This window comes from Fusarium proliferatum, assembly GCF_900067095.1.
Source record: "Fusarium proliferatum ET1 genome assembly, contig: FPRO_scaffold008, whole genome shotgun sequence".
NCBI lineage: Eukaryota > Fungi > Ascomycota > Sordariomycetes > Hypocreales > Nectriaceae > Fusarium > Fusarium proliferatum.
Window position 1 is genome coordinate 1,277,725 of NW_022194797.1, and position 20,729 is coordinate 1,298,453.

Sequence of the window (20,729 nt, forward strand, 5' to 3'; positions counted from 1 at the left end):
CAACTCAGCACTGACTCAGTAGACCACGCAGGAATTCAGTGGTGTTGACCCCTCAATGTGACGGTCGGCTACAGGGATCATTCCATCGGCAGCTCGGTAATAGTAAATGGTGCGCCAATTTACGTCAGCGGGAATGTCACCAAATCTTACCCCATTCTCGTGGCCAAGTAACCAATAAAGACCTGGCCATATCCGACAGCTCGCGGCCCGCGGTTCACTCCCTCAGTTCCAGGGACCTCACACGACCTACCGACGACGAAATGCCTACCAGGAGGGTCCGGGACAGCGAGAGAAGAAGATGCGCCGAGGCCTGCGAGAGCTGCAAACGTCGCAAGCAGAGATGCGATGGCCGTAGACCCTGCGCCCGCTGCATCAAGCGAGGTCTCGGGCATGAGTGCCACGAGTCTCAGTCTGCTTCGAACAATGGCGCAAGACGCATCCTCGCGTCATCCCTACCAAGTCCCGATCCCGATAGACTCAGTAATATCACCGAGCAGACCACTCCTGCTGGTAGTATAACCGTCGGTAACAGATCGGGCCTGACGTCGGTGGATGAGACGTATGTTGATGACGGGACCTCTTCTTCTCTACAGCTGCTCTCAAATACACAACCCGAGAGACTTCCACGCATGTCGCGCCTTGTTCAAGATACGAGGGGTGAATACATGTTCATTGGCGACTCTGCAACACTATCTTTTCTACAGAATATCAGAAGGATTGTGCGACGTAGCATAGGAGATTGTACCCTTGTTGATGACCCATTGCGACATGGTATCGTCGAAGCATCGCCTGAGACACGGCGAGGATGGATCCTGTCGAGTGCCCAGAACCCACCGCCACGGCAGTCTGAGCAGGAACTCGATTATCTTGTAAAATGGTACATGCAATCAGCCAATTGCGTGCTACTTCTCTTCGACCAGACAGAACTGGACCAAGGCATACGAAAGTGGATTGAAGATGGTCAAGATATCGCTGACCCTGCGAGTTCGGTCTACTATCTGGTCTTTGCCATTGGTGCGCAAACAGGGCCAGAAGATAAAGATGACCTCGCTGAGACCTTCTTCAACTATGCCCGGTACTTGACAGTGGAAACACTGATAGAAGAGCCGGGCATTGTCACCATTCAAGCATTTGTACTCATCGCCATGTATCTCTTAGGTGCATCGCGTCGTAACGCGGCTTTTATGTATCTCGGCATGGGAGTTCGAGCTGCATATGCCATCGGTCTTCATCGCCATGACATTGCTTCCCTCTTTTCTGCCAATGAGGGCCGTGCGAGAGAACAGCTATGGAAAGGCATCCGAATTCTCGATCTATTCATGAGCGCATCATTAGGTCGGCCCCCTTCAACATCCGAGTTGAGAGATACTACAAACCCTCAGAACTATTCAGCTTGCAATGACCTCTCTATGATCTTCGAGTTGATCCTTACAGATGTTTATGCAAAGAGAATGATATCTCCAGAGATACTGGAACGCATCAGCAAGCATCTTCGACGGTGGACTGCACAATGTGGAGAGGGTCTAGCGGTTGATGGCATTGAGCAGGATGACTTGATCCGTGACCATAATGGCGAAGAGCAGCCAAACATTGGGCTAATACACCTCAAACTGACTGGCCATTGGACAATCATGCTCCTGTCTCTTCCATTCCTACATAAGGCGGTATCTCAACACGTCGAAGACAACGAACAGTCCGCACAAGGAACTGCGAAGCGATCTTCGTCATCAAATCAAGTTCTTGTCCACTCTTGCCTCGAGTCAGCAGTGCGGACAGTGGACCTGCTACAAACTCTCGTCAGGACTGGCACCATACCAAAACGCCTACCGATAGTTGGCAATTCAGCCTTTGTCTCTGGCCTCGTCCTCGGTGCCGCAATCTTTGGGGATTTCGACAACTCATTCCCGCTCGAGAAGAGCCTTCATGCGGCGAGAGGCGTTCTCGACCGTTTCAGTCGTTACGACGCTGTGGCGAAGCGCCATCTTATGATCTTGGATCACTTACAGAACGCATGCGACATATACATGGACAACCGAGCAAGGTTACGAATGGAGCGTCAACGACACCTCGTCAACGGTCTCTTCGGCAGTATTCACACAATCGGGAAGTCGCCATTGCGAAATTCGCAGCAATCAGAAGGTAACTCTCGAATCGGTTCAACGGATGGAATACAAACACAGCCGCAAACACCCAGACCGGGCCAACTAGCGAACGAGATGACAGAGGAGCAGCAACGGTTTTCAATGGAGGGAGGAGAGCAAACGGATATTGATGTTGATATTTCAGCGGACGCTTTTCTGGGTATTTCACCGAATATGCTTTGGTTCGATTCTTTTGATACGACAATGTCTTTGTTTCCTATCGTCGATACGCAAATAATGGGCGACGAAATGATCGCCAGCGGTGTTAATAATCAAGAATGAGACGGATATCCGAAGGGACTTATCAGTGGACCAGAGTAACCAAGTTGAGCGAGCGAACAAGGATGATGGTCTTATGGGCATTAGCGAAAATGGCGAATGGTGGAACTTTTGTTAATCATCTGTCGCCTGAAGGGCGCGATGGCATTCTAGGCCTTACGAAATTTAATGGTTACACACATTTTCCCTTCTCAGACTGGTTTGAACAAGGTAAGCTGAGCCGATGATGTGCGATATCACAACATAATTTATAACATAACGTTACGCAGGGTCGTTAGTGGAGATATTAAACCCCCGCCATTGACCCCTCACTGGATCTGACGCGATACAAGCAAGATCAACCAACAGCACTCGAACCATTGAACCCTCGTATATCCTTTTCAGGTTGATTCGATACCCAAGTACCGCCAAGGCAAATTCATTTCATCCTCGTCATGCCTTCGCCAATTCGAGCGAAACACCTAAAGCCTGGTGACAAAATCGCATTCATATCACCATCAGAGCGTATCAACGCCACGCTTCCAGCAGTCGTAGATCGAGCCTCTGCTCTTCTCACAAACAAAGGATATCAAGTGCAGACTTTCTTCAGTGAAGATAAGGGTATTCAATCGTGCATTGAAAACCGGCTGTCCGAGATCCGAGCCGCTTTCTCAGACCCCAGCATCTCCGCCATCATCACTACCATTGGCGGCACAACCTTCACAGAGCTTCTTCCCGCTCTGATTGCGGATAAAGAACTTCACGAGACTATTCGCGCAAACCCAAAGATTGTCGTGGGCTACTCCGACATCTCGGGCTTGCACTGGTTCTTGTATGGTTTGACGGGTCTGAGGACTTTCTATGGCCCTGGTGCTGTACCCGAGATCGGGGAAGCGAACGATGTCAACGACAAAGATACCCCTCTTTCCTTCTGTGTCGATAATTTGCTTCGAGCTATTGTATCTACAGAGCCACTCGGACAGGTTCCCCGATCCAAGTTTTACGCACCAAGAGGAGCGCCCTTCTTTGCGACACCAGAATCGACAGAGCCACCAGAGGTTGTGAAGACGACCGACTGGCAATGGCTTCGATGCGGAAAGGCCCAGGGTCGATTGTTCGGTGGTTGCCTCACCGTAGTCGCCCGCTTATCGGGGGTTTTGGCCATTGTTCCTGACTGGCGTGGTCGAATTGTCTTCCTAGAAACAGCTACAAACGAAGACGGCTCTGGTGGAAACCCTCCTCACCGAGTTCAGGCAGCTTTTGCAGACTTGATCGCCCATGGTGTCTTCGAGGACGCTGCAGGGCTGGTTGTGGGACGACCTTATGGGTATGATTCTGATGAGGAGCGAGAGGTGTATGCCAGTATCATCAAGGGACTATTTTGTGAAGGACGGCTTGCGTCAAAGAACTTCCCGATTCTATTCAATGTGGACATTGGACATACGACACCAATGGTTACGTTGCCATATGATGCTTTGGCTGAGCTTGATTCTGAGACTGATACTTTTGCTGTTTTGGAATCTGGGGTTGAGTAGCCGTAGGTGTTAGATAGTATAATACGATTAAGCTGCACGCGATATGCTATGGTATCTAAGAGTAGACTAAGCTCCATCATTTCACTTCAAACCCAATTCTTCAATACCACGCAACCAGGCTCCTCCTTCTGCCATGATCAATTGAGCGGGACGCCGACTTGTGGTTTGCCGGACCTCCCTTTTCATCATATCTCCGAGCCAGCCGTGCATCCGCCAGTCGTCAAAGGGGCATATGGGTGGATGAGTTGTTGAGCACAGATGGCCTGCGAAGAATTGAATGTCATCTTCTGCAGGGTCGGGAGTCTCTTCTCAGATACCCGTTTGTGTAAGAGACTCGGCGCGGCACATCCATCTCCGGCGACGACGTGCCTCTTGGGCGACGCAGGGAACAGGAATGGGCCTTAGAAGGTAGTGCTTTGCGATTTGACTCCTGTGGAGCCAGTTGCTCTCGAAGTTGATGGACTTTTGTATCTGTTGAGTCGATTTTCTTCTCAGCCTTCGTGGAGAGTGTCTTTACAGTCAAGGATTCGCAGTTCCAGTCGAGTAGGTTTAATATCCATCGGCTCGAAGGGCAGCTATCCCAGTGACCATTGTCAGGACGAAGAGAACGCAGATTGATATGATTAATATGGCAGAATATTGAGCCCATTCTTCATCGTCGAATTTTCGAAGATCCTTGGTCCAATCTGGCATGTTGATGGTGCCTGCTTGAACAAGACATGCGAGAGCGAATATCGAAAGTACAATGAGGGTCCAAATACATATCCAGATGTTGAAAAGAGCCCTCGAGAGGGGGGAGTTTCTAACTTGATACATATTGGCGAATATGCAATTTACTAGAGCGAGGACTTAATGCACAAACAAGAACTGATTCGAAGTCGCAAAAACAGACATTTCAAAGAAAACAAGTATTGTTACCTGTTATTTTGACACGTTAATTGTGGCGGTTATTAATACTTACATGCCAGGCTCGGAGAATATTAACGACCCGCGTCCCTTGCACAGTTTGATTGACGAGCTGTCAGCGCTAGACATGTGGGGCGAATCCGAGCCAATCTAGTGAGACCAGGGACAAGAATTCTGCCTTGAAACGTGCGATGCAGTTTTGTGCGACATGAAAGAAGCCGCCAAGTTGGCAATACGAAATGACTCATCTCTGATAGAATTGTATGTTGCTCCGGTCATTCCGGAGCAGGATCAGAAATTCCTAGGGGGATTGGGGAGCTTATCAAGGTCGGCCGGCGCCCTCGCGTAAGAAGCTCTGTACCTGGATAAAAATAGCCAGTTTCAACTCTTGTAGGTTACCTGTAATGTTTACCAGGGGAACTGAGGAAGCCAGAAAACGAAGGAAATCAACAATGAAATGGCGGCTGGCAATCAGAGTGGGAGTAGAGTTTTTGTTGCCAGGCCACAATAAGTTCTGCACGTCGTTATGCGAGGCCTGTAGCAAAAAGCAAATGAGTGGCCGAAGTACTGGGTACATAATCCAAATTCAATCCACCGCTATTACATAAGCCTCAAGCAAAGCAGCTTGGCGCAGTGGAAGCGCGGTATGTTCTTCTCCATAGTAAGAATTCAAAATTCGTACTAACTCATCCCAGCCGGGCTCATAACCCGGAGGTCACTGGATCGAAACCAGTAGCTGCTATGAAGCATTTCTTTTTTTTTCTTCTTTTTCTTCTTATTCTTTAATTACAGGTTCTTATATAGCCTCAATCTCTTAATATCGAATTCTTGGCTAAATCATATTAAATTCCTTATAGTTCTATAAATAATATAATTATAGCTATTAGGTAATTGCCTTTATTTATATTATACAATAAAAAGATTATTAGTTTTAATAATAATTAAAATAATAGCTAGGACTTATAGAAAAAACCCAGTAAGGCTTCTATCGTTTATACCTTGGCAGCAGTCTGGCAGCTGTCGATTGATGTGTTCAAGATCATTGGCGGTGGTGAGCGCGTTGACAGTATTGGATCTGCGTGGAAGTTTAAGCTACCCAGGGTGGTAAATCGTGAGCCACTGGAAGGATGTAAACTCCTTGTAATGTTTCTATATAGTATATATCGAAGGCTCGTGCTGTCCTCTCAAAATGTTGTAATATGACTTTACATCATTTGCTTGGTACAGCGCTGAGCAGGTTACGACGAGAGCCAAGCAAGTCAATTGATATTCGACACAGCACTTGAAGTTCGATATAAGGTGAAAAGTTAGAAGTTAGAAAAAGGTGTAAATAAAAAGACTTTCCTTATAAGGCTCAATGGTAAACCCGTTTCTCAGCCGAGTATGAGCACTAGTTGTCCTAGCCCCACGTCAAGATGATCGCATATCAACGTCAAGCTTCGTAGCTGAATTGGACCTCATCAAGGCCAATTGGAAGCAAAGAAAGGAACCGTCAGGACGGATCTGCTAACATCCGAGGAGTGGAGCCGTACCCAACTTTTGGACGCGAGATTTTCAGGTTTAGGATGAAGAACCCTATGAGCAATGATACATCGTTCGAACTTCTTGCAGCAGAGTATGATGAGCTACAAAAAGGATCTCAGTCGTGATAAAACTTCTCGCCAGGAATAACAAGATCATATCATGGAATTGCCAATGCAAGGGAGAGCTAGTCGACTTCACGCTGATGACGATATCTGTCTTGCCTAGAGTTGAGCACGCTAGAACGGTTAATTGTCACTTTTGCCCCAATGATTGAACCCACATTTGAGCCTCAGCCAAGGAATCGGTTCTCAGATCTATGATAGGATCGTCATTCTGTCTCTTCTTGGAGCGTTTCTCGGCGCAAGACAGGAAAATCTGGGTCATATCCCCTGCACTTGCAGAAAGGAAACATTTGGATCCGTCTCCCATCACCATCTAGGACCAATCATCAGAGAGTCTTTTGAAATCCTCCGCATTCTCATTATGATCGACAATGCGAATCGGAGAGCTTTACCCTTTTATAAATTTCGCCAGGATGTATTACCAGAATAGACCTAGGAAATCGATAGTTTGACTTTAGTGTCCCTCGCAACAGCCAGTCGTATTTACAATGGCAGAATGACCAGCAAAAGCACATATTACTTCTCTGTAGAAGTCTTTTTTAGTTCATCAAGCTTTGCATCATGTTTTCGAGTACGTCAGATACCATCATAGCATTCTCGAAGAATATTCAGGCAGAGCTCCATTAGTGGATTTCCAAACCGCCTATATAATGCCCAAATCGATTCTTGTTACAATGATCGCCATTCAGAAGGTGCATGACTTGCAACGCGATTGACTTTGGGTTTTCGACATGCGTTTCTCTGTTCTCATTGCCGCGCTTTGCGCCCCCTCGGCTCTTTCTTTCCCTTGGTTGGCACCGGAGGGATTAGATGCACTGCTCAACCACCCGGAAGCGCGTGCAGAGATTGACCGACGCTTGAAAGAGCACCAAGTCAGCCAAGAAGAGAAGAGCAGTGAGCCTCGACAGCTCAAGACTGGCGTCGTGGGTGGCGTCGTGTCTTTGCTTGGAGGCACCGTTGAAGCTGTCGTTGATAATGTCCTGGGCCTGATTCCTACCAACAAAGCCGTCAAGGGTCTGCAGAAGTTCCCTGAGGCCTCGCACCCGTTCAAGGCACCGGGAAAAACTGACCAGCGAGGCCCTTGCCCTGGTCTCAACACTTTGGCCAACCACGGATGTAAGCTGAAGAATTGAGGGACTGGTGAATAGGCGGCTGACCATTAACAGATATCCCCCGAAACGGTATCGCTACGATCGGTCAGATCCAAGCTGGCACTGCAAAGCTCTTCAATATGGGCGCAGATCTTTCCGCTCTCTTGGCTGTTGGTGGTGCTGTCGATGGTGGTGATATTCTGTCTCAGAAGATGAGCATTGGGGGCCCCGATGACCGTGTCGGCCTTCTAAATGGCGCCCTGAACAAGATCTTTGGCAAGCCATCTGGTATCGCTGGACATGGTAAGCGATCAATCTCAAGACCATACACCATGACAGACACTAATGATGTGTGCAGGAAAGTTCAACGAAGGCGACGCGTCTGCTACACGTGAAGATTTCTACCTCAATGGAGACAACATCTCATTCAAGTCCGAGCTTTTTAAGCAGATGCACCAACAGGCTCTTGCCAAGGGTGATGGCACTTACAACGTCGATGCGATCAAGGAACACTTTAAGAACAGATACAGAGATTCCAAGGCTGCCAACAAGCAGTTTTATTTCAACCTCCCAAGTGCCGCAGTTGTCATGGGAGCGTACTATTTCGTTCCTGGCTTCTTCTCAAATGGTACCATTGGCGCGGGCGGTATTGCCAATGAAGCTTCCATCACCTCTTTCTACGGCGCCAAGCCGAAGCGCAAGAACGCTTGGAAGGATAAAGATCTTGAGTACACCCATGTTCCTGAGCGCATTCCGGAGCAAGGCTGGTACCGACGTGCTACACCCATGACTATCCCTGAGGCAGTTGGCGGCATTCTTGATGTGTATCTTTACGCTCAGCCAGCCTTGGGAGGATCTGGCGCTGACGGTAGCTGGGTTGTTGGTCCACTGGACTTGCCCAAAGACCCTCAAGGCTTGAGCTGCTTCCTGTATAATGCAATCTTCGCCAACTTCCCTGCTGAGCTCTTCAATTCCGTGAGGCTCTTGCAGTCGATTGTCAATGGTGTCTCGGATGCTCTTGTTCCCGGGTACAAGGCTCTTGGCTGCAAGGTCGATTTGCCTGATGCCAAAGGATCTTCGGCGAGTAAGAAGTTTGCTACGTACGAAAAGAAGTACGTTGGTCCTGCCAAGACAAAGGCTGTAGGCAGTGGATGGTATCAGAAGTGAAGATAGTTATTTATTCATAACTACCCGTTTTATGTATCCAGTCATAGCATCGGTCGTGGCAACTCGTGAAACTGCAGGATGATATTTACTCTTGCACGAAGGACAGTCATATGAAGCCAGTAGATGGCTGTCCACCTGAGGTAATGGTATTTCAGTGATTACTGGGCTAGTGTCAAGCCGTATCTATCTGACCATCATACAGCATCCAATTCCACGTGTTATCACCATGATGTTTCGGCCTTTTAGACTGGGGAGCATCACACTGCAGCCGAAGAGGCTTTCACAAGTTTCATCTTTGGCCCTGTCTCTGATAGTCCCTGAAGCGCAGGTTCATGCAATGGCTAACAAGTTTGAGGAGATGCTTGTGTTTGATGAGTTGATCAATAAGAATACAAGCTAGCAGACAGCTTCGCAACATTGTACAAAAACGTCCAATTTGGACGCATCAAACGTCATTTAGCCTGCGATAAGATCTTAATCAAGCTAGATAAAAATTGAGAATTATGCTTATTGGGTGTTACATGCTGACTCACGTCATCCTGCACATCCAAGTTTTGTTGGCCCGACGGAAACTCCGGAGTCCGAAAGCTATCGGAATCTGACAGGCACCAGGAACTCCATAATCTCCCCGACTTACCACTAGTGATCAACGACAAGATATTGAGAATACGACAAGAGGAAATGTCGACTAGTACCTCTTCTAAAGTTTCTGGTGTGAGAAGGAGAGCTTGTGTCAATTGCACTTCTGTCAAATCGAAATGCCTGCCATTCTCATCTGACGAATGCCAGCGGTGTAATCGGCTTGGTAAGCGGTGCACTTATCTCAACGTTGTGGAGAAGCGAAAGAGTCCCTCCAACTCCTCGTATGTCTATGGAAACAGGGGCTTTTATTCAGATATATTAACATCGCTTAGTCGTACACGGCTCCTCGAGCAGCGGCTGAGTAGAGTTTTGGCTCTGCTTGGCACCCAAGCTCAGGGTACGCCTATGAGTGGCTTCGTTGCACAGTTAGCTGCTGAGGACCTCGATATGGATGCACTGAATGGTACCCTGTTTGGCCAATTGCCAATATCTCAAGGCTTAACACTTCAGGGGACGCTAGATGTTGTCGATCGTGGGTTTCTCAGCTTGCCTGAAGCGCAGAGCTTGCTTGACAACTATCGCAACAAAGCGGTCGAACACTTCCCTTTTGTTCCAATCTCTTCTGATACTACGATCGCTTCTCTAAGAGCTACCAAGCCCTTTTTATTCATGTGCATCGTGGCAACCATGAAATTCGACAATTGTAATATCCAGCACCAGATCGGTGAAGAAATCCGCAACCAAGCACACCAGCGAGTTTTGATGCAGTCAGAGAGCACTCTTGAAATTCTGCAAGGTCTCTTGATCTACCTGTCATGGTACCAGTATTTCTTCATCAGCTACGAGAAGCAGCAAATTGTCCCAATCGCACAATTGTGTGTGTCACTGGTTCAGAACCTCGGGCTCGATCAGAACCCTGATAATATGAGGCGAAAAGTCGATCTTGGGCCAGACGAAACAGCCCCTGGACGAAAGGCCGCGCGGTCTGCAGAGCAACTTCGGGCTTTGCTTGGAACATATTGCACGGCATCTTGGTACGTATAGGAAGGTCGGGGATCCTCACCGAGAAGCAGACTAATAGCCCAGGGTTTCTATCAAGTTTCGGACTCGTGGCGCTTTGCCATATACAGGATACATCAAGCAAAGCTGGGAACGCCTTCTTTCCAATGCAGAATGCCCTAGTGACCTTATGATTCCCCATTTCGTCCGCATAAGCGAAATGTGCCGTCGTATATGTGACACTTTTGGGTACGACGATCTCGAAAACTCGGGGATGAGGGGAGAGTTTGTCAGTGCCATGGCTTTGCAGACCCTCAATAACGAATCTGCATTGTTGAAAGCCTCAATTCCTCCGGATCTCCAGAACAACCGTAAGTCAACTTCCAAGAACAATAGGCTAATGGCTTAACTAAAGTTCATCGATAGTTGCTATAAGAATGGAGGTCTACTTGCTTGATACCTTACTCGGTGAAGTTTCACTGCATGATGAATTTTGGGATACCACATCGACTTCTAACCACTTCGTAACTAATAATCCGTCTTCCTCAACCAATACCAGGGTCTCCATCTTGTTCAACCTAATTCGAAGCTGCAAGTCGTTGAATGATGCCGTCATAGCCTATCCAGACGAAGAGCTCTGGTACATCACGTTTTACACAACGGCCAAGATCTGCAGAAGCCTCTTGTGTCTCTCAAATGCTAGCAAGATATCATCGGAGATCTTTAGAGAGACTGGAATTGCTTCCTACAATGCCCCTTTCATTGCCATTAGTTCTCCTGTTCACGACGCTATGACAGTTGAGAGGGTGGCTGACTTGAAGGGCGAGGCAAAGCGGCTGCAACGAAAATTCAAGAATCTGTCACCTCAAGTACAGAAAATCGGTAATGAAGAAGACATTATGCTCGGATTCTCGGATATGATATGGGCAGTGGCAGTTGCGTATGAGGAAACGAAAGGGCTGGAACCAAGCCTTTTGAGCTTTTCTGTTGGGAGCGATGGACAGAACTCTTCTTCCGAGCTAGGAAGCTCGGAAGGCTATCTCTCAAGTACTGGCTCAGGAAGTATGCAGCCTGAAGCAGTGTTAGACTTTGGTCTGATGGAAGATGAAACTTGGGAAGAGTTGTTGGCTGGGATTGCTACCGTAAATGACCCGGCATCATCGCTGCAAATATGAGAAGTTGTAATTACCAAGCAGATAGCATGCCCCTCAATTGACTGTTGTCGAGGACCTTGGCAAGAGAATTCTGTAAAGTCCGAATTGCTGCACCATCGTCTTTATATCCGCAATGACATATGCTGAGTGGACCAAAAGCCTTGGCTGAGGATTCTCGCTTGCAAGCGATTGGCTAGGGAGGGCTTCAGTGGCTGACCGGAAATTCCGCCTGAGGCGAAGTCCACCAAAGCTTGGTAATAGCTGCATAGGCCCTGTTACGACGGACGGATATAAGATGCCTCACTATCTTGGGCATGAGAACTCGAAACAAACTACTTGCCTATCTCATTTTTAAAACAAAAACATTATATCTCGCGTATTCATAATGCCTCCTCCCAAAGGAACCCCCAATCCTCTTGAAGGGCCTGGTAAGCAAGCCCTCTTTGTATGGCTTCTTTTTATGCATGAATTAATATTTATGAAGGTGACTATGACGTTACCTCAGTGGTGCACTCCGACAGCTATCCTGCCATCGACCCAAAGAACTTCAATTTCAAGGACAAGGTAGTTCTCGTCACTGGGGCATCTCGAGGCTATGGCCGAGCCATGTGTGCAGCCTTTGCACGAGCTGGTACCTCTCGTATTGTTGTCGCTTCTAGATCCGACATGTCGGCAACAGCTGAAGCTATAAAAGCTGCGGCAAATGAAGCCGGCCACCCGGAGCCAGAGATCCTTACCATCAAGGCTGATGTTGGTGTTCCAGAGAGTGTTGATGCTTTGGCGCAGAAGATAGACGAAGCATTCGGTTATGTTGATATCGTGATTAACAATGCAGCATTCATGAAAATGGTGTCTATCCCTGAGTCTGAGCCTGAGGACTGGTTGCAGACCCTCACCGCGAATGTCTATGGACCCTATCTTGTTGCACGAGCCTTGGCCCCTCTGCTTGTCAAGTCGGAACTCAAGACTATCATCAACATCAGTAGCGTCGGAGCTCATCTTGTGTCGCCGACTCTAAGCTCATATCAGATCTCCAAGCTAGCACTTATCAGGTTGACCGAGTTCATCTCGGTCGAGTACGCGGACAAAGGAATAGTCTCTTACAGCGTCCATCCTGGGAACTCTCCTTCAGAGATGTTGGGAGGAATCGAGGGAATTCCTGAAAAGTTTCGAGCAGGTCAGTCTGTTGATTCGAGTCGCTAGGATCAGCTGCTAATAGGAACAAGCCTTTGTTGACACTCCTGCACTTTGTGCCAACTCTTTGGTTTATTTGGCATCGGAACGTCGACCTTGGCTGGCTGGGCGTTACATCAACCTCACTTGGGATCTTCCTGAACTGATGACGAAGGAGGAAGAGATTGTCAAGGGCGACAAGCTCAAAGTTCGTCTTGTAACCTAGTTAGATACTCGCTTGGGAGATACACAATGTTCATCTGCGGGATTCATCATGCACTTGAGACATTCCAAACTATTGTGACTGTCTAAATTGTGTATAATAATTATTATATATGTAGTCTATCGAGGGGTATTTTCAAATTCTATGTCATCAATCCGTACAAATACAAATTTAGGAAAACTCCTCCCACTTAGCCAAGTGGTTCCTTTATTGTTGCTTGCCCTCAGCAGTCTTGAGATTCTCCAACTGATCCAAGCATCTCTTTCGGATACCGAAGAACGCTGTCACATGTCCAACAACAAACCAAGCAAAGAGAATAGGAAGTCCAATATGAAGCGAGTTACCACAACCAGACCAAACCTGGATGAGAATAATCCACAATGAATGAGCAGGGAAGATGTAACCAATGCGGTAAAATCCAGCTGTGAGCTCAAAGGGGAAGACGACAGAGCCGACATTCATCATGAACCAAGTGAGGAGAAAGAAAGGCGTGAGAGCCATGGGAATGAAGCTTCCAATGAGAGTTTCTAGTACCTGGAAGTTGACATCCATGAAAAGCCAAAACGTCAACCAAGATAGGGCAAACTGTCCACCAGAGACATCCCAGTCTTCGCGGAAGGCCCAGATATAGCCTGTAACGATCAAGGCAAAAAGTGCACAGAATACCATGCCGTTGATTAAACGCATGATGAAGAGATCGCGGATGCGCATGTTCTTGTGAAGGCCGAACTTGTCATAGATGCCGTTCATGGCGAGGACGTAGAAGAACTGGCCAAGGATAGCCATGACGATATTGATGGTGTTGTATAGGTTTCGGCTTCCCTGGTTGGTGGGCATGATGATGTCGGCGGTACCTTGGATGGGGTTGAGAAATGCTTCGACAGCAGCTGGGTCACTGCTGTTGACACTTCGCAGGGCGGATCGACCCTGCTGGGACTGGTAGTAGGTACCTCGAGCAGCCCCAATGATCTTTTGCAAGTTGGGTACCACGTATCCCGACGCGACAGTGGGGTATCGGGCGCTGTTGTAGATGTAGGTGATGCTATCGGCAGGGTTGTAGTTCTCAGCAGCAGAGCCGCCTTCATAAGCAGCGGCAAGCTTATCAGAAGAGCCCTTGTTGATGTAGATAGCACCCCAATAATCGGCGTGACAGACGCCATGCTTGACATCATTTGTCTCGGGGTAGTCATCGGCGGATCGAAACTCAAGTGTAGGGAATGTCTTGTCCTGGAAGTTCTTGTATGCGCTGGCGACAGACTCTCCGACAGCACCACCATCATAGTCGACGACTAGAATCTTCAGGCCTGATACTCGATTACCGACCTCGAATGTTGAACCGAAGACGTATGAAAGATCGGCGAGAAATACGACGAGAATGGCGACCATGACTCCTGTGAGAATCTTGACGACAAGACCTCTTCGGCCGTGCCATGTTGTTGAGTTGATGCCATGTCGTTGCGTGTCCTCCATGACGGCCGGCTCGTCGTGTAATGTGGGAGCCGGGGAGGATGATTGTTGTTCTAGATCGACTGTCATGCTGAAGGTTGAACTGAACGAAAGGGGTATGTGATGTTGAGATGCAGGGGCTGAAGGAAGGGTTTTAAAGGGTCAGGCCACGATTAATGGAGACCGGTAGTTATTTTTGTTTATCTGTCTAAGTAATTGACGGATCCGAAATTAAAACAATCGTGCGACGCCTGCATATCTAAATAGCCAGACCCATCTGATGGATGGTGCCATGTTATTACTATGGCCGCATCTTCTGGACTCTTGAGTTCCTCCGTCGTAGGTCGGAAATCTAGACAAGTCCGAGCAGCGAGGCCTGAGTCAATCACACGCTAAACCCTATGGGGGGCTCGCGTAGGGGCCAGGGCGATCATTAGCTGCTAAAAACCGGGGCCAGCTCGCGTCGCGACGTGGCCGACACGCCGACTTTGCGCTAAGATAACTGTGATTACAAAAGATGCCCACTAGCACCTAAAAATGTAAAAATGTGACTGGAAGGATTCGCTCCTTCATGGGTTTTGCGGATAATTCTAGATAAGCCCGGTCGGCATTGCGCACTTTTTTTCGCCGAGCGAGATATTGATTCATCAATCAATCAATCAATCAATCAATATGCGATTACGTGAGATCCTCGCTGTATTCATTTACGTCATTTCCTTTGTTATGAGCGAAGCAAATGACCGATCTCAGCTGCTCATTTATTGGTAACCTGAAAAACTAATGCTGAATATTGCCTCGCATTCATCGCACAAGCTATGCCTCTGACATAATTCCGTGTTGCACAATTTCCAACGGACAACAGCCCTTTAACTCCGTGTGACACCTTATCAAGCCCCGTACGTGGTTTGTGCAGCACTGCAGCCTGTATTCCTCCTTACCTGACGTCGTAAGGAACACAAACCCGTCACGGGCAGCGCAACAGCCAGTTTATATACATGTATTCTCGGATACATGTGCCGGTATTGATGACCTGGCTTGTGACGATTGAATATTAATATTGCCAAGCATACGAGTATTTGAGTTCGTGAGACGTGGGCAATACGCGGATCCGCGCCATGATTCACCCCGGTCACACCAAGTAATTCTTTGATAGCTTCCCAATAGCGCTTACTAGCCCCTCATTTGCAGTCGGGAGCAGCCCTAAGTTGGCTGAGGGAAAATGCACAACTGTAGGGTAGTTTACTCCAAAATCATTTCAGATATTTTGTGGTTAACATATCCTTAAAAGTGTATTCTTATTACATATATTGCTGCAAATTTAGAATGCGTTGCCGTACTTATCTACTCAGTTAGTGGGAAGCAATCAAGCTTCAATTCTATCTTGTCACTATGAGCGGAACCATTGAATGAAACACTAACAAATAAGGTACTTCCAACTTCTCCTTCATATTCCTAGAATCGGTTCGCCTTCCAATGGCTAGGGACGGGAATTTCAGTTACCTAATGGGTAGACAGGTAGAACTGTTTGTTGAGCTTGATCCGTCATCTCACGGCGAAGTTGGGTGCAGACTTCAATTTCCAACTGACGATGGCACACCAACCCCATCGTTGTGTCCACTCTGAAGCTGACCGGCGACGCCCATGGAGCAGTAGCTCCGATTTCGTTAACTTGAAATAAGTTTGAGTAATTTTGTTGAGTTCTACAAGTACTTTCTTGCATCAAGCCGAAGTTACAGGCTATTCTCAACTGCAAAGCTTCGATCAGTTGGCCCAACCCAAACATGGCACGAGTGCCTGTACATCATTCAAGATCATCAAGATGCATATGTCTTCAAGCGATCGATTGAATAATTGCAATCTGTCATCGGCCTGTTCTTAGCCCCACGCTCCCTTAAAACGATAGATCAGAATGAATGTTGGCGATCGATGTAGAGTTCCGTACGTCTACCGTAAATATCGCCTATCACATCCGAACACTCTCAACCCATCGGAGGTTTTTATGGAGTTAAGGTTACAGCTAGCCGTTTCTCTGCCACTTGTCAGCTGTCACATTCGTCGACCATGCAGCATGTTCAGACTACCTACCAACTCATGTAGAGACATTGGCGGGTATGACGGCCAAGTTTCCCCGCATACTGTACCGCGACATAACAGTAGAGACATTGATGGGGGCATCATCCCGTTTCATCAAATGACCAGGAGAGAGGGGAGAGCTATTGGCTGGCATCACAAGATGATAGTTGGAGCTGAAAATACGTCCCCACTGCGCCCAAGTCCAGACCTGCTGGTCTGAGGCATATTGCATGAAAGGTCTCATAAGGTCCTGTGATTATATGGAGCTCAAGTTCTCAATTCAGAATTTGGCTGAAAACTCAAGGTACGATTCGTGCAGAATACAAACTTTGCCAGCCGGGACTAACTTTGCCTCCAGCCTCTCATATTAGCTTCCTAAGTAAACTTCCGCTCGCAACGGGCCGCTCGATCTAGATCCCGACAGGCTATGCAACTGACAGCCCCCCTAACGCACTTGGTCAGTGCCAAGCTGACATTCGAATTACCACTGAGGGATCTCCGCCTGACCGACATCCGCACCACTGATATCCGCACATCCAAGACATTGGGGGTCCGAACGCTGCTCCATTCCGGTTTTGTGAGCCAAGAGGCAGTACAGAGTGCCATGGCAGCTCCCGCATTTTCTTATTTGGACGACTTGCAGATTCGATGCGGAGCTGTCATGATTGGCAGTCCACTGACGAATGTCTCACCCCTTTGATGTTGGTTGTGATGAGATCGTCAAGGGAGGAGTGTTGCGCCCTGCTACGATGAAGGGATGATGGATGCCCCATAGGATGATTTTCGTATCCCTCAAGTCGCGTGCTGTATACGAGTCGATAGAGATCAGCAGCCAGTCGACCCTCTTATTTCGGGAATAAGTGACGGCTTGCAGATCACTTACACTGTGTCACTCATCTCCCAGAAGCTGTCACTATGGAACGTTCGACGTTGAGACAGGACATTGGCTCCTGGGTGTCGATCAGACTGATGCAAGGATGGCGAAGAATGGATCGGTACTTGCCGCTTGACGTGCGGCTGAAGAAAGGGGTCCTGCTATCTCACAACTAGAATGTCTTGTGGGGGTTAGAGATCTACGAGCAGGTTATTGAGTAAAGTTCTGTTTTCAAAAGACAGTTCTTCTACAGAGCACTAGTCTGCCGCAGCAACAGCAAAATTCATTAGAAGACATGCAACACTTAGCAAAGCTCAAGGTATCCAAGGAAGTGATGTTTGATTGTAGACGCAGCTTGAAACCTTGGCTGATGTACATGTGACTCAAAACCAAGTTTGTCGAAACCTCATTTTCTGACTTCATCCCAAATCCTTCTCACCGCCTCAACGATGTTCAAGTCAAGGGCCAAGCAGTGAATGGTCCGGTCCATTCAGAACAGCCCTTTGCCCTGATCTCGATTATATCAACCGTTGTTGTTACTTTGACAGACGCCTCTGACATACATGGCAGCGGCAGGTCTCAGAATAGCAAGAATTATCATGAAAGTTGCCAAGTTGAGATATCACATACCAGACAATTATGCTTCCGGCCCAACGCGGTAAGACAAACTTAATTGCCGGGACGTTGAGCCTGTGCAACTCCATGCATCTTCGCACGGTTATGAGACGACTTTGACATGTTGGGACTACCAATATCCTATGACAAGTAATGTATCTATCGTGAGTTTCAACTCCACGGAACGATGACCGTGTGAGATATTCGGCCAGCCTCTCATGACTTGTGGTTTTCAGACACTCATGAAGACTTTGGTCACTGAGCAGGGAGGAGACATGGCTTGGGTGGCTCTTTAAGAGTTTGGATATCTATAAAAGCTCTGCTTCTTTCCTCCTCATCAATTCATCCTTAGCACTCTCAACCACACTCTTCAATCACTACAATCAAATAATTACTCCACTCAAGATCTCTCAGATCCCCTAAAACCATCAATATGAAGGCCTCACTCATCCTCGCTCTTCCCGCCCTTGCCATCGCGGCTGCTACTCCACAGATGGAGGAGCGACAGCTCCCAACTCGTTCTGTCTTCAACGCTGCCTGTCTACTCAAAATCCCTGGCATCCTCGAGTGCCTCCCCGGCCTTAACGTCAATAGCGATATTGGCATCTTCGATGTCTTTGGCTGGTAAGTTGACTGCCCTTTGTTTGTTTCTCAGTTAAATGATACTGAATGTTCCATAGCGCCGAGGACCTTCTGGATGACATCACCGCTTGCCTCAATGTCAGACTTCCTACCGTCCCCGGTACCAAATAAACAGACTAAAACACTCTTATTCACTCCTTGGAGGATAGGTTGACTATCATGTCACGGATGGAAAAGCCTCACCCATAATCAGATATTTGAATTGACAATTTTCGAGGCACAATCCTTTCTTGGCGCCTATAACATGTGATGCTAAGCTTAGATTCAATCTCTCAATTTGTTCAAAGATACAAACATGAAGCTATTTGCCTTGGCTAACGATCAACTCAGTCCAACTGACTGGGATAGACCTGATATCGGGCACGTGCTGGTGATTGTGACATCTCTAAACACCAACATCTTCACGCCGGTCTTTGCTTTGATAGGCCGTGGGGAGGATTGGCGCGAGGTTGGCGACAAAGATTGGCTTGGAAGAGTAACAGGCTGAATAGCGCCTCAGATTGGCGCCGAAGCTGAGAACGAAAGCAATTTTATTGGCCTTGCGAGACTTGCCCAGAAATGTCCGTGACTTCAAGACTTTGCATACCAAGCCCTTGGCATCCCACTCCTCGGACTTTCTGACCTGAAAGGCTTCCATTTCCCCAACTGGAAGACCCTGTAAACCGTCTCAGAATTCCCCGGTCTTCCTAAGCTCAATCTATTGACATTAAGGTTTCAACTGACAAAAGAGTCGATCGTTCTCAACCTTCTGAAGCGAGCCTGGCGTGGAGGACTGTTCATAGAACCTATCAAATTCTGCAGCAGCCTAGAGTCGAACATGCAAAATCTCGAGGTTAGGGGACCTGTTTACCAGATGGGCTCAGAAGAGCATGGCCAAGTTCACTTTCAACCTCAGCCGTACGATGAAGATGCCGAGTGCTGCCTGCACGTGATAAGTCAGGGTGAAGGTGGCAGGCGTCCTATTGACTTTCACTTAGACCCGCGGGGACTTATCGAGGCCGGGAAATCTCTTTGTAAGTTTTTGCTCTCCAATTCTGAGGCGTTTGATAGTAGCTAGGCTCATACATTCCAGTGCGCTCTAATTTAACGGAAAAGTCTGTCGATCTGTTTCCATATACCTGGCCTGAGTAGAGATCTCGATGGTCTTATACAATTTAGGATCTAGTGATGGCAAACTTGGTTTCATAAACTAACAGGATATCTCAATTCTCAAGTGCTTCATATTGTATCAAAAGACCTAAGCCGCTCTCTTCTTGCCCTCCTCGACAGCTAACTCAACTCCCTTAACTGTTTCATCGACCTTGGACAGGAAGACCGAGTGCGATGCTTTGGAGTGAAATTGCACGGCATTCGGACCTAGCATACCTGCCATTTGCTCCTGTACTACAGGGAACAGCGCTTTGTCCTCGTCACAGAAGAAGTACATGGTCTCGATATCGTGCCACGGCTCGTATGTGACAGTATCTGTAAAAACACGACCTGATTGGTGCTTGAGCGTCTTCATGGCGCTCTCAAGTGCCTCGCCACTCAGGTCATGGTAGAAGATTTCCTCTGGCGTGTCTGCGTACACATAATCTCCCTGGTGGCAGTCAGAATGGAGTTTTCTCGAGCGAGAATACTTGAGATTGCTTACCTTGGAGTTCATCCAGGGCAGGAATTGGCCGCCGAGCATTTTCTTGATGCTCAGGCCGAGAGGCGTCACGAACGCCGCTAGGTACACGAACATGATGACACCACCGGGAAGACCTTGTTCCTTGCGTTGGCGGTATCCTAGCCCCTTCACAGCATTGGCACCGACCAAACCACCGTATGAGTGGACAACAAGGACGATCTGTTCTCCTTTATCGGCTAGACGCTGAAGGACAGTCCGTACAGCGTCGGCATCATCATCGAGACCCTTAGTGGGAGGCTCAGCTCCTACAGATGGATACTCAACAGCTTCGGTTGTCCATCCCCGGCTGTGAAGGGCCTCGCGAATGGGGTCAAAGCAAGAGGCCAAGTGCCAGGCGCCGGGGGCAAATACAATGGTAGGGTTAGAAGACATCTCGGAAAGAAAGTTTAGATGATGTAGTAGAATCTGGGGTAACCCAGGTTGTTATCGGGACTGCTTTTATACACACGGGTCACTGAACTAACGCATATTCGGGGTATAGCTAACCCCTTTCCTCCCCCGTGGGGTATGGGTTGCTCGAATGCCGGTTCTA

The 20,729-nt window shown here is 47.9% G+C and overlaps 9 protein-coding genes and 1 non-coding gene across 10 annotated transcripts; 7 read left to right on the forward strand and 3 right to left on the reverse strand.

Annotated features, from left to right (window-relative positions):
* Nucleotides 1-260: 260 nt before the first annotated feature.
* FPRO_14182 (uncharacterized protein) lies at nucleotides 261-2,423 on the forward strand (the record flags this gene model as incomplete). Its single annotated transcript, XM_031219178.1, has 1 exon — nucleotides 261-2,423. The coding sequence occupies one exon, from the start codon at nucleotides 261-263 to the stop codon at nucleotides 2,421-2,423; it is 2,163 nt and encodes a 720-aa protein (XP_031084963.1).
* A 431-nt stretch (nucleotides 2,424-2,854) lies between these two features.
* On the forward strand, nucleotides 2,855-3,934 carry FPRO_14183 (uncharacterized protein; the record flags this gene model as incomplete). Its single annotated transcript, XM_031219179.1, has 1 exon — nucleotides 2,855-3,934. One exon carries the CDS (start codon nucleotides 2,855-2,857, stop codon nucleotides 3,932-3,934), a length of 1,080 nt encoding a protein of 359 aa, XP_031084964.1.
* A 549-nt stretch (nucleotides 3,935-4,483) lies between these two features.
* FPRO_14184 (uncharacterized protein) lies at nucleotides 4,484-4,750 on the reverse strand (the record flags this gene model as incomplete). The annotated part of the gene is made up of 1 exon (XM_031219180.1): nucleotides 4,484-4,750. One exon carries the CDS (start codon nucleotides 4,748-4,750, stop codon nucleotides 4,484-4,486), a length of 267 nt encoding a protein of 88 aa, XP_031084965.1.
* Nucleotides 4,751-5,459: 709 nt separating this feature from the next.
* Nucleotides 5,460-5,582, forward strand: tRNA. The gene has a single exon. It is a non-coding gene (tRNA).
* Nucleotides 5,583-7,217: 1,635 nt separating this feature from the next.
* On the forward strand, nucleotides 7,218-8,744 carry FPRO_14185 (uncharacterized protein; the record flags this gene model as incomplete). The annotated part of the gene is made up of 3 exons (XM_031219182.1): nucleotides 7,218-7,602; nucleotides 7,653-7,880; nucleotides 7,936-8,744. The coding sequence occupies 3 exons, from the start codon at nucleotides 7,218-7,220 to the stop codon at nucleotides 8,742-8,744; spliced, it is 1,422 nt and encodes a 473-aa protein (XP_031084966.1).
* Nucleotides 8,745-9,425: 681 nt separating this feature from the next.
* FPRO_14186 (uncharacterized protein) lies at nucleotides 9,426-11,500 on the forward strand (the record flags this gene model as incomplete). The annotated part of the gene is made up of 4 exons (XM_031219183.1): nucleotides 9,426-9,607; nucleotides 9,659-10,360; nucleotides 10,413-10,696; nucleotides 10,752-11,500. 4 exons carry the CDS (start codon nucleotides 9,426-9,428, stop codon nucleotides 11,498-11,500), a joined length of 1,917 nt encoding a protein of 638 aa, XP_031084967.1.
* A 364-nt stretch (nucleotides 11,501-11,864) lies between these two features.
* FPRO_14187 (uncharacterized protein) lies at nucleotides 11,865-12,878 on the forward strand (the record flags this gene model as incomplete). The annotated part of the gene is made up of 3 exons (XM_031219184.1): nucleotides 11,865-11,907; nucleotides 11,964-12,656; nucleotides 12,706-12,878. The coding sequence occupies 3 exons, from the start codon at nucleotides 11,865-11,867 to the stop codon at nucleotides 12,876-12,878; spliced, it is 909 nt and encodes a 302-aa protein (XP_031084968.1).
* A 204-nt stretch (nucleotides 12,879-13,082) lies between these two features.
* On the reverse strand, nucleotides 13,083-14,411 carry FPRO_14188 (uncharacterized protein; the record flags this gene model as incomplete). Its single annotated transcript, XM_031219185.1, has 1 exon — nucleotides 13,083-14,411. One exon carries the CDS (start codon nucleotides 14,409-14,411, stop codon nucleotides 13,083-13,085), a length of 1,329 nt encoding a protein of 442 aa, XP_031084969.1.
* A 3,905-nt stretch (nucleotides 14,412-18,316) lies between these two features.
* On the forward strand, nucleotides 18,317-18,636 carry FPRO_14189 (uncharacterized protein; the record flags this gene model as incomplete). The annotated part of the gene is made up of 2 exons (XM_031219186.1): nucleotides 18,317-18,507; nucleotides 18,564-18,636. The coding sequence occupies 2 exons, from the start codon at nucleotides 18,317-18,319 to the stop codon at nucleotides 18,634-18,636; spliced, it is 264 nt and encodes an 87-aa protein (XP_031084970.1).
* A 1,126-nt stretch (nucleotides 18,637-19,762) lies between these two features.
* Nucleotides 19,763-20,569, reverse strand: FPRO_14190 (uncharacterized protein; the record flags this gene model as incomplete). The annotated part of the gene is made up of 2 exons (XM_031219187.1): nucleotides 19,763-20,104; nucleotides 20,159-20,569. 2 exons carry the CDS (start codon nucleotides 20,567-20,569, stop codon nucleotides 19,763-19,765), a joined length of 753 nt encoding a protein of 250 aa, XP_031084971.1.
* Nucleotides 20,570-20,729: the final 160 nt, after the last annotated feature.